The sequence below is a fragment of the Pseudochaenichthys georgianus genome, chromosome 11 (genome assembly GCF_902827115.2).
Source record: "Pseudochaenichthys georgianus chromosome 11, fPseGeo1.2, whole genome shotgun sequence".
Lineage (NCBI taxonomy): Eukaryota > Metazoa > Chordata > Actinopteri > Perciformes > Channichthyidae > Pseudochaenichthys > Pseudochaenichthys georgianus.
In genome coordinates this window covers 16,267,719-16,280,471 of record NC_047513.1, presented here as the reverse complement: position 1 = coordinate 16,280,471, position 12,753 = coordinate 16,267,719, and the positions used below count along the sequence as shown (strand labels likewise).

General features: G+C 40.8%; 1 protein-coding gene across 1 annotated transcript; it reads left to right on the top strand.

The window, feature by feature from the left end:
* Nucleotides 1-229: 229 nt before the first annotated feature.
* On the top strand, nucleotides 230-11,700 carry csnk2b (casein kinase 2, beta polypeptide). The gene is made up of 7 exons (XM_034094475.1): nucleotides 230-366; nucleotides 922-1,003; nucleotides 1,999-2,101; nucleotides 7,309-7,424; nucleotides 8,007-8,082; nucleotides 8,254-8,443; nucleotides 9,393-11,700. The coding sequence occupies exons 2-7, from the start codon at nucleotides 932-934 to the stop codon at nucleotides 9,481-9,483; spliced, it is 648 nt and encodes a 215-aa protein (XP_033950366.1). The 5' UTR covers nucleotides 230-366; nucleotides 922-931; the 3' UTR covers nucleotides 9,484-11,700.
* Nucleotides 11,701-12,753: the final 1,053 nt, after the last annotated feature.

The window sequence follows — 12,753 nt, the reverse complement described above, 5'->3', positions numbered from 1 at the left end:
TAACCTATTTCTTTATTTTATAAGATTGAACCACTGGCTCAATCTTAAAACAGATCACACATGCTCACGCCAGTTTGAACAGACACTTCCCACAGGATCAACTAGCATTTACTTATTAGTAATAAAATACCCAAATGTTTAGTTTCGGACACAAACGGGTTACAGAATAAATCAGAGCAGTACTCAGAGTGGCCACGGGGCGGCAGCAGCGCCCCGGCGGCGCGGTGAACTGCCTGCGAGTCTCGGGAGGTCGAGGAAGAACCTGGAGGGTGAACTGGGAGCTGGTGTCCATCTTATTTACACCGGTGAGATTGCTCAATTTTTGATCTGTCGGATTTTTTAAGGAGTATACAAATTGAAAGCCCGGTAAGTTGGCAGAATCACCCACACAAGCACACTGGGAGGTTTAAACTCAGAGCCGGAGTGAGCTCCGTAAAGAGCTGCTGTTTTTCATGAGGCCTGTGTCCCAGCGATGCGCCATGTTGTATTGAGTTTAGCTTAGCGAGCTAACCACGGCTACATTCATTTAGCCCTGTATCGTAGCATATTTCTACCACGTATATATAAGACTTGTTTGATCTTTAATAACACACGTTGATGAAGGATTTAAGACCAAAAAACGATACTAAAGTGACTACTTTATAAAGATAACTGTGTTCAATAGGTACCGCTAGCCTGTTAGCTTAGCTCTAATCAGGTTTGGGTAACAGCAAGCGTCAAGTTACTCTTATTATGAAAGAGTATTACATCGTTTCTGCACAAGAAAACTCACATTCTGAAAATACGGAGAATTCATTTGACTAGTTGAAAATATGAATTTGAAACTGTAAATGATAATACGTATGTTTCAAAGTGTGAATTCAGTGTTGCTAGTTGGTTTATTTCTGGATTATAATGGAGTATCCCCCCTCTCTTCAAAAGGTCTTCAGAGATGAGCAGTTCAGAGGAAGTGTCATGGATCTCCTGGTTCTGTGGACTAAGGGGAAACGAGTTTTTCTGTGAGGTGAGTCTCTCTACTCTGTCTGAGCACAGTCATTGTTGCCACCCAAACACCCATGAAGCCTGAGTCAAAACTATCCCATGGTTTGGATTATTGTTAACCAGAACTAATGATTCCAGTAGTGTATTAAACTCCATATTAACATGTATCTCCTAGTTTAACTTCCACCACCCACACGCAGGCCCAGGGTTAAGTATTTTAATGAATGTAACGTTTACATCACTTCTAGTGAAACATTGTTAACCACTGACACCAAAATTCAAAACTGTAAAATATCCTGTGGAAATTCAATTTAAACTTACTGGGAATGAAATATTAACATACATTGGTTCAGGAGACTTATTGATTAGTGGCACACTCTTTAATCTTTAGGCTTGGAGGAAGTTTTCAAGTATTTTCATGTCAAAAGTCTCAAGTCCAAGTGAAGTCTTCTCAGTCATTGGTGTTAAAGTCCAAAGTTTTATTTTGTGTTTTTTGGAAAAATGGTGTCAAGCAACGAAAGAGTAACAAAAAAAGATGTCATATAATTGAGCATAGTTTCTAACATAAAAGTAAAAAGAAGAAACTGAGTAATTCATGTTCATTTTGGTCAGTTTGCACTTGCTTGACATTGTTTATCCAAGCCTTTAAGATGCTAAAGTAAACATTGTTTTTTAGGTTCACATATTTACACTCCATGGTCCTTAATAAATAGGTTCACGATTCCTTTATTCATATGTACTGTCAAAGTTATTTGAAGCTGTGAGCATTCCTGCTCATACTGGCCCTGAAGAGATCCCAATGTAATTCAATTACAGTTTATGAATGGGTATTTTGAGCCTCAGCCCATGGTATCACATTTACAAAGGGATCTCTTCAGCACCCGCATGTACAGGTTGATTCCAGAGACTAAGAGACTCAAATGTACTTTCTGGCATGATTCAAGAAATGTATATCCTATCTGCTATGTGCCACACTCAGAGATAATCCGTTTTCTCATCTGATTTCTCCATCTGAAGGTGGATGAAGACTACATCCAGGACAAATTCAACCTGACGGGGCTCAATGAGCAGGTTCCCCACTACCGCCAGGCCCTAGACATGATCCTGGACCTTGAACCAGGTCTGTATTTATTAATGTCTTACATTTAGTCAAGCAAATGTTACCAAAGTTAGGAGTCTATCGTCACATTTGTTTCTTTTCTCACACAAGACAAGGAGCTGACCCGAGCTAGCCTAGCACTAAATAATCATGATTAAAACCACCATAATAGTTATCAAAGCGTACAATCAGGGTTGATATGAACAGCTGTTAATATAAAAAAGTAACATTATGAATGCATTGCTGATGGTTTAAGGAACTTTTATTTTTGGATTTGAATTTAACAACTTCAAATGTTTTGATAAAGTGGACAAGAGTCTGGATTATTGAGATTACGGTACTATGAAAGTGCTCCAAACATATGCTTTTATTCTATTGAAAAGCTGTAATACCTCATTCACACCAACGGTGTTTCAGGGCCAGTTCTGAGCTGGAGCTTGAAAAGCACCGGGTTTTCCTCTTCACACCGCAGTGGAGTAGCCTCTTAGCTCCGGAATCCGGTTCGTTTCAAGCACCAACAAATTGTCCGGCCAGAGCAAAAGCACCGCATACGTCACGCTTACGTCGAGGCGGGGGCAGAGACAGGATCAACTCCTGAACAACAACAAAAAGCCCGCGTTTTATCCAGTTTGTACACAACGATAGAGAAACTTAACAAGAGAGAGGAAAAGAGAGCGCTTCCGCTAATTTCTCCCGTGTTATTATCCAAAGTGAATGTAAACTTGAATAATGTACATCATTTGAATGTAATAATTAAGTAGATTGTTGTTTGTGGAAGCTCCAGTGAATGAGCCCCATTAACTGAGTTTTAAACATCACTTTAAATCAGGGGTCTCCAACCTTTCTCCACCTGAGAGCTACTTTGAAAAAATGAAAGTGGCCAAGAGCTACTTGCATCGCATCGCTTACATTTATTCACATAGCACTCATCAGTTGAATTAAGCTACTTTTGTGTGAAATTGCAATACCTAAAGCTTATCTAAAATCTTAACTTCACATCAAGGTCCAAGAAAACGACAATTTCTCACATATTAATATGGACAACATAGTAAGTACATCACTGAAGATTCACATAAATGTCCAAGAGCAAAATACAATGTTTTCACTTCTTATTATGGCCCACATAGTAAATACATCGCCTTAATCACCACCTTGCAAGCATCTTATGGCACGTGTAAAATAAGTGCATTCACTCTTTTTTACAGTTAGTGAGATGACTGGCGCTGCATGGAGTCCACCATACAGGTGTATGCTGGACCCACTTAGGTTCACTCTAATAGTCATTTACATGTTCATCAGTCGGTCTTGTTCTGTATTTAGATTTCATGACATTCATGCCAGAAAAAGCTGCTTCACAAAGGGATGTATACAGAACCAAATAAAGCAGACATGTTCAGTGCTGCTTGGTGAATGTTCTTATAGTTTTCTGGGCGTACAAGGCTCCAGAAATGTTGTGAGTTTAGCTGAGACTTAAAGAGCCTGTGACAGCATCCCAACAACAGTTGTGCAATGAAATATTGGGCTACTAGTAATCTCGAACCGTCAGTTTAAAAAAGAAAAAGCGATACCGTTCCGTTAAATATCAATAATTTCGAACATCGCGGGGAAATTCCTTCGACTCGTTTTGAAGTTTTGGGGGAATCCGGAAGTGACGTAAATGCGGGAACGCTTCACTGTGCGGCGAGAGAGCCAAACACGGACAAAGTGTGTTGTCATGCGTAGAAATGGTGAATTACTGAGATTAGGCACGTTAATAACGTTTTAATGAAGTTGACTACAGTATATTCATATTTGTCAGTGCTTTCATGTCAATTCGGCAACATAAACATAAATGATCGTGGTGAAGATGATGATTACACTAGGATTAAAAATCGGGAGTGAGAGCTGCTGAATTTCCTCCCGTCGGATGTGATATAAAAACAAATCGATTATTTTTGTAGTTGTAAACTCAAGTGGATGAAACTACATTTATTAGTGCTTTCATGTCAATTCGGCGAACATATGATCGTGAGGATGATGATTAAAAATCGTTTGTTTGAGCCGGTCTGCATTTCCTGATGAGAAAACAAACCGATGCTTTTTGTAGTTGTAGTACACCAACATGGATTAAACGTGTGTTTTTTTTACCACAATGTTGGGGAAATTAATGGATAAAATGCACGGATTATTATTATTATTCCCACTCCGATCGGGACACTAGGTCCACCGTTTCCCCGCAGCGAGGCTCCCCCCGTTGACAGTTTACGTGGGCTGGGTGCAGTGGCGGACTGGCCATCGGGACGAATCCCGATGGGCCGGTACCGAAGTGGGCCGGTCGGATCAGTCACCAGCACATCCCCCATAGGCGGCGCGTGAGGCTCAGGTTTGAGAAGGCTAAATAACTTCTTTTACCTGACGCTGCCCGCCTCCGGCGTCTATAGAAAAGAGATCAACTCAGTGTGCGGAGTTTAAATCTCTCAAGTCATATTACAGGATAAAGGCAATACAGTTTAAACTGCCGTATGCAGAGAAGACGCCGACGTGTCGCACTTATCATTCATATTACATCATCAATCAGATCATCGATCATATCATATCGTAATATAATATATTTTCTTATCTGAGTCAGCTTCTCCAGCCTCATCTGGCCGTGCAACACTCACAGTGTCACAGACTGTATGCAGAAGTTTTATTTTAAGCAACACATTATGTTGACGAAACACTCGAGACAAATGTAATTAAAGTCAGATCCACTCGTGTCTTAGACGTGAACGCGCTCTCAGCTGGAGAGAGAAACCCTGGCTTGATTTACCGAGTTGATAACCAGGACCGCTTAGCAAGATCTCGTTTGTTAGTTTGTTGTTGTTAGTTTGTTTGTTACTCAAACATATCCAGGGTATGTTGAACTGGCTTCGTAGTACAGGGCACAGGTGGCTAGCAGCGCTAATGTCAAAGACACAGACATTATACATTATATTTGTATTTTACCAGGATGCAGTGACACAAATATTTACATATTTACATTTAGTATCTACAGCACCCGCCGCCCCTGACATCCCCCACTCCCCCCGTTGACAATTTACTAGCGGTACCGAAGTGGGCCGGTCGAGAGTCCCGGGATGATTTTTAGTCCCATTCCACCACTGGCTACATGACCATATGATCGCCCATATTGACGCACCTCATTCCTAAACTTCTAACGGATACAACATAAACCGATCCTTCAGCCTCATATGAGCTCTCAGACACGTTCAAAAGTAAACTGTCATCGCTGTCTGAGCTTGCTGCTGTGTGCGCCATCGTGCGTTTACATGCAGATGCTGGGATCCTGGACGGTGCAGCTGGAGCGCTGTGCCCGCAATGACGTCACACATCATTTGGCGGGACTTGAAGAATCCGCGAGAAGATCCAGAAAATTGTCAACATTGAAGGCAGATTAATGGTTATCAAAGTACAAATATCCAAAATCAGTTCAGTAACGGTTTTCAAGGGGACAATATGTACTCAAATTGATGGGTTTGGATGATGGGGGAAACTCGTGTCACAGGCTCTTTAAGCTGAACATGATTTTGGAGATTTATAACCTCCATCTCCACAGGATTGACACTGAACAGTGCAGCCATCTTTTCTTCTTCTTCATGTTGACATGAAATTATAAACCATAATGAATCAATTGTATAGGTCTAGCCTCCCTATATCTGTGTGTGACATTTTTCCATCCTCAAAAACAAAAAACTAATACTTCTAGCTGCAGCTTCAAGCAACGGTCTTCTGTTAAAAAAAAGGACAGTGAATGTCTTGAATGAGGCATCACACACAGGACTTAAGTCTGAACACAGCAGACAACAGGAGTATTTACAACAGCATTATAAAAACAAAAATACTGCATGTGGGTGCACACTTACATTCTCTGTCTTACTGTTACATGAATCCCATGAATGTATGAGATTAAGTTAGCTTCATCATATCTCAATCAGTGATTAAGTGAATAATAAAGTTTCTATCAGGTCACTGTCAGCCTGTCACTCTTATTAGTAGTTATTTTTTAGGGAGGGGGCGGGGCTTGGAGGTACGGAGAGGAGACGGTGATCACGGAAGCTTTCCTCCTGCCTTTACATGCGTATTTATCAACTGAAAATAGCAAGAGGACATTCATACTCTGCAATCCAAGACTTGATTAAATCCACCAAAAACCTGACATTACGATAATGAGTGTTAACACAAATCCCTCCCTGTGTGTCTGAGCCGCAGCGACGCGGACTGATTCAGAGCGGGTCATTCTGCTGTTGGTTCTGACTGGTGCTGCTGGAGAAAGCAGACTGCTCCATGTGTGGTGTCGCTGTGCCGCTGTCACATCTGCTACTTGATTTCTGCGTCACTGCCCAATTTTATATTTGTGTGACAGAAACAATTCTAAAATAAAAACACTTTATTGTCCGGCCGCGGCCGAAAAATCAAGAAGCAACGTTACTACGCTATAATCGATAATCGAGTGGCGAGCTACCGGTAGATCGACGTGTTGGAGACCCCTGCTTTAAATGGAAGATTTAAAGTTTAAATCTTCCATTTAGGCCCCGCCCACTCGATCGGATCGGCGATCGGTATCGGCCGATTCCGGTGATCGGCGATCGGCCCCGAAATTGGCGATCGGAGCATCCCTACTAATTATAAATCTATAAAAATATAAATATTAAACTTTACTTCACGTGTTCATTTGATAACAGCTGTTACATACCTGGGTGAAGGTTACAGTTCATTTAAATGAAAGATACAACGTTACTCCACACTCATGGTTCAGTCCACCTTAAGAAATAAGACCGACCTCGGAAGCAGTTGTGTATTAAAAAAACCTTTATGGACACGAGTACACTTTTTTATAAGAATATAACTAAACCACAGAAATGACTCCGGAAAAGCTGCAGATGGAGCCATAAGAAATGAATGCAACTGGTTTCATCCGCGCGGTTTGGCTTTATGAAGCAGGCACGCACACGGTTACGTCATGACGCAAACGATGACGCAACGACGCATTACCAGTCGGACTCTGGGCGGTGTGAAAAGAGCCAGAGCTAAACCGAAGAACCGGTTCTGAACCTGAAAAGCTCTAGCACGGAGCTTAAACCGGAGTTGCGTTGGTGTGAATGAGGTATAAGAAACACTGAAAACCTTTCTCTGCTCAGTTTTGCCTCCCTGTGAATCGTAAAAAGAATTGCGGCATTGACAGTGTTCTCCGTCCCCTTCTTTTCCAGATGAGGAGCTGGAGGACAATCCCAACCAGAGCGATCTGATCGAGCAGGCGGCTGAGATGCTGTACGGCCTCATCCACGCACGCTACATCCTCACCAACCGAGGCATCGCACAGATGGTAGGCCAGCAAATTCCACAACCCATATCTGCGTTAGGGAACCTCTTTTTTCATTGCTTTGTTTTGATGGGCTGGTTACATCATGTGACATTTAAGTTGTTAGTTTAAACAATACTGATGATGACGTACTTTCAGTTGTTTTTCTGCATGTATTTATTGTGTTTAAACATGTTTTCTTACTGCATAGTGGCACATCAGGCTACCTTTATATTATCAGTATTATGCTATTTGTAGAAATAATTTCATCCAAACCTTTTGTAAACAAGCAAACATACTGTTTATAAGTTATTATACGTTTGTTTGTTTGTTTGTTTGTAGCCTTTATTTATCCAGGTAAAAATCCCATTGAGACAACGATCTCTTTTACAAGGGAGACCTGCCGTATTTATTGAAAAACAATACATGTAGTAACTTCCAAATGTCACAACATCTTTTTTTATGTGACAAACTATTCTGGTTCAATCTTTGTTGGTGTTTAGACCTTTTTATAAAAAACATTAAAATGGTATTGTTTGCTGTTGTTGTTGACGTTTGTATTTATTCACATTACTTTATATTAACATGCTCTTTAATACCTTACAGCTGGAGAAGTATCAGCAGGGAGATTTTGGCTACTGCCCACGTGTCTATTGTGAGAATCAGCCTATGCTTCCTATCGGTGAGTAACAAGATTCATAACAAACAGTCTTTTTTCTTGTGGACAGAGGGCGTTTTATTTCCTACACTGAAAAAATGAAGAAGGAAGTATTTGTAGTGTACTAGCATTGTACCAGTGCGGTATCTATTTTTGATCTAGTAGATTTACTCTCTTCCCTGTCCTCCCCCACAGGTCTGTCAGATATCCCCGGAGAGGCCATGGTGAAGCTGTACTGTCCCAAATGTATGGACGTCTACACACCAAAGTCCTCCAGGCACCACCACACAGATGGAGCATATTTTGGCACTGGGTTCCCCCACATGCTCTTCATGGTTCACCCTGAGTACAGGCCCAAGAGGCCCGCCAACCAGTTTGTCCCCAGGTTAGTACTGCAGGTCCAACATGAAGGTGTGCCCCTTTTTGTCAAATTGACTCTTAACATGTCATGCTACGTTTTCCCTTACTCTTATGGTTGGCATTTTCCATTACTAGTCCAATGTTTACCATTCATCTTGATCTGGGTAGGCGCGTCATAATGAGCCAATATATTATTAACCTTCTCAAAACGTTCTTTTTGCTTATGGGTTAGTTTGCTGAAAGAGGCTGTGGCTTAGATGGATTCTCTTTGACTTGATTTAATGTTTTGTCTAGAAAATATAAAAAAAATACCAGAACCAATATATCAATACCATCTACTAATGGTTTCAGCTCATAGAAGATGTTACTTCAAATGAATTTGATGAGATGTGTTTTTATTCAGCAGATTTTCTGATCACGTTAGGAAACTCTAGTCTCTTTCGTCTAATGTCCGCCTCCTTTTCCTAGATTCTATTTCATTCTGTTGTGACGTCTGTTTACATAACATTTTGCATAAGGGATTGTCTGGAAAGAGTGATGGTAAACATTGAGAGCTAATAGAACCACATTTGCGTTATTCGCTAAATATTTAGCATTGACTTGAAAACATATTTTAGATAACGCTAAGCTACGCTTTCTGGGCTCCAACAAAACAGTACAGAAACCAGCAAAACACTGTCCCTCATGTCTCAAATGTGTCTTATGGCAACTGGTCAAATCAACAAACCAAACCAATTCCCTGCAGACAATTCTCCTTGGAAGAAATTGTTTTTTATGTCCTAAACGTTGCCGGCACTGAAAAAGTTCCAAAACAAGCATCTTTAGTGGCCGCACTATAGTATTACATTGTAGCCCCTAAACACAAACATATTTAAAAGTAGGGTCAAGGTTGAGCAAATACAGAAGTTCCCCTTGACCAACCTTAACACTGGTCAGAAGAAATGCTCACACATGTTTGTTTGTTCTTTCTCCAGGCTGTACGGGTTCAAGATCCACCCCATGGCCTACCAGCTGCAGCTGCAAGCCGCCTCCAGCTTCAAGAGCCCCGTCAAGGCCATCCGCTAGACAGCCTGGACAAAGATGGAGAGAGAGGAGGAGGAAGATTTGTTGAGTAGGAGAGACAGGAAAGAATTATCAGAAGGGGAGGGGTCGTCTGCATTAAACAAAGCGTTGCAGGTGCCCCCTCCCCACCCTGAAGACTGTATTATTTTTGGTTTAGGTTAGGGCAAATGAAAAAGTGTAAAGATTTTCAAGTGTGAGCGAGGAATAAAAACGCTCAGCCATGATCGTAATCACAAACAAACAACACACACACACACATTCATACATATTACATAAGTGCATCCACACACTTGGGATTCCATACACGTACCTTACCAAACTCATCAGTGCCAAAAACAGGAGGTTGAGGTAAGAGGAGGCTGATCATAAAGGAAGGGGCTTCTATAATCAGTGGGTGACACTGCAGGGAAGATTTCCCCATAGACGAGGACTGTTACAGAAACATGAAGAAAAGAAAACAGCTGAGTCAGCGTTCACCTCTGGCTCTGCATTTGGCACAGTTTGGTAACGGGTGGTGGTAAACCCTCCCCTCCCTATTAGCCCCCGATTGCATGTATACTCAGGCTGGCACTCGCATAGACAGTTTGGACGGTGGGTGTTTTTCTGTATCACTCGTTTGTAAGAATTTGGTTTGTCTGATGTTTTGTGATGTTGCACAAAACTTTCTGTTAAATTTGCCTTAAGATTCAGAGAAAACACCCAGATGTTTCTGTAGTTTTTTGTTTTTCTTCCCAGAGGCACAGGCAACATTTTTGTTCTTTCTGCTGTTAGAGGAGGTGAAGTAGAAACTCATTAAATTAACATGAATTTCCAAATCGTTCAGACAATTGTAATTAGCGTGTCGATTGTCCAGCTGTCTGTGCGTGTGTCAAACAACTGTCTGTATCGCTACCGAAGTGAAAAATATAACCTGTGCTACAATCTGAGACGTGTCCCCTCCTGCAGCAGCTGCGTTTGTATTGTCTTCCCTCATAGCTTCATCTCCCTTAAAGAAGAGTTTAACATTGTGGGAAATACACATATTTCTTATGGCAGAGAGTAGATTTGGAAGACTTTTACCATTAATTTAAAGGGGAGCATATCTATAATTGAAACAGGATGAATATTATATTTATATAATGTATTCATACCCCAGCTCAATACCCTCAAATGTGGAGGAATTTTCTTGATTTTTAACCATTCAAACTGCGTTTAAACATCAGTTTTCAATGATTCTTATGCATTTTGTACTGTGAATATAATTTAAATTAAATGGACTTATATAGGGATGATCCCATGTGAAGCTATCGCTAGTAGCATTAGCTTTAAAAATGCTAATGGTAAAACGGCTATCACTATTCCTTTTTACGTAAGTCCACCGAACAGCTCATCTAAAGCTTACTAGTTTACAAGTAGGATATTGTTTGTTATTAAGTACAACAAAATATTTCTAAAAGTTTTCGTTGCAGTATAACTGGCGGCTTTTGTGACCCTTAGCAGTTGCTTTTGTAAACAAGAAACGTTCTTGAGATAATGACTTAGTATCTCATAAATATCAATAATTTAATGAAATAAATGTCACATGACATTTCAGTTTTGGGATAGAAAGTCATTATTTTGTTAGTTTGTCAACGACTTAAAGGAACTTTATTTTCAACAAGGTTCAACTTGTTTTTATTTGACTGGCAGGAAGCTACTGCAATGTGTTTATTATTGAGCTTAAGAGGTGTTGATGGGTGAATTTAACCGACATTGGACACAGAGCTAGCTTTTTATGCTAAATCAGGCTAACCGGCCTCTGGTTGTTGTTCACATTTGACTCTCTGCCTGAAATGAATATTTTCCCAAAATGTCAAACTATCCCTGTGATGATCCAGTGGGAGACACAGAGAAAGAGGAATTTAGACTATCTGAATCCTTGGGCTCACTCCACCACTGCACTGATCCCTGGTGTCTCTCCACAGCACAGTCTCATTATTTATGTTCAGGTTCAGAGACAGACCGACCACCAGCCGCTTTTTTTTGGTTTTGTTTCTGGAGCAGTGGGGCAGACACTTACTTCAATCCCTCCCCTCTTTACTTGGTGTGACTGTAATAGATTGTTTTTGGATTTCATAGTACAAGAGAAACGGTATTTATGTGTCCAGATTTTAACTGATGTTTGTCCGTGTTGTCTTTCTGCTACTGTGGAAGGGTGAGCAGGATTCAGAATTCTCAATAAACTTCTATTTTCTTTTCATACTCTGTTGTACATCACTTTCTTTGCAGTTCTGTTTTCTTGCCACATAGTGTCAGTAGAGCACTTAGTACTTTAATAACTACATTTATAATGATATATTTTATAAAATACTTCTGAGGCTGAATTAGTAGCATTTGAATTTACATTACATACACTGAACAAAAATATAAATGCAACACTTTTGTTTTTGCTCCCATTTTTCATGAGATGAACTCAAAGATCTAAAACATTTTCTATGTACACAAAATAACCATTTCTCTCAAATATTGTTCACAAATCTGTGATCGAGAGCACTTCTCCTTTGCCAAGATAATCCATCCCACCTCACAGGTGTGGCATATCAAGATGCTGATTAGACAGCATGATTATTGCACAGGTGTGCCTTAGGCTGGCCACAATAAAAGGCCACTCTGAAACGTGCAGTTTTGCTTTATTGGGGGGGTCCGAAAACCAGGCAGTATCTGGTGTGAGGGGTAGGGGTAGGGTTAGGGTAATGTTGTGAATCGAGTGGCCTGTGTTCGTCGTCCATTACATACGCCTGCCCATACCATAACCCCACCATATTACATTGCATTTAGCTAACGCTTTTATCCAAAGCGACTTACAAGAAGTACATTCGACCAGGAAGACACAACCTTGAAGAAAACAGAATCATATAAATACATCAGGTTTCATAGAGCCAAACATTTCAAGTGCTACTCAACTGGCTATAGATAAGCCAGTCCTTTATTAGTATATAAGTGCTCTGTTAGCAGTTCTTTGTTAGTAATTCTATCGCTCGAAGTGGAGTCGAAAGAGATGAGTTTTCAGTCTGCGCCGGAAGATGTGCAGGCTTTCTGCTGTCCTGATGTCAATGGGGAGCTCATTCCAACAATTTAGCAGCTTTGGTTTTAATCATCTTGTCCCTCTGCTTTGGAGACCTCTGCGGAAAATGTGGCTACCTGTAAATCCTCCTGAACATTGAACAATCAAAGAACAGGGAAAAGTCGACTGCATTGACTAATTCCCATGATCCCATGCTACACCACAACGCCACCCAAGGAGGCAGAAAAGTA

Coding starts and splice junctions, on each gene's coding strand:
- csnk2b (XM_034094475.1), top strand. CDS start 932: ATGAGCAGTTCAGAGGAAGTGTCATGGATCTCCTGGTTCTGTGGACTA. Junction 1,004..1,998: donor GAAACGAGTTTTTCTGTGAG/GTGAGTCTCTCT, acceptor CTCCATCTGAAG/GTGGATGAAGACTACATCCA. Junction 8,444..9,392: donor GCCAACCAGTTTGTCCCCAG/GTTAGTACTGCA, acceptor TTCTTTCTCCAG/GCTGTACGGGTTCAAGATCC.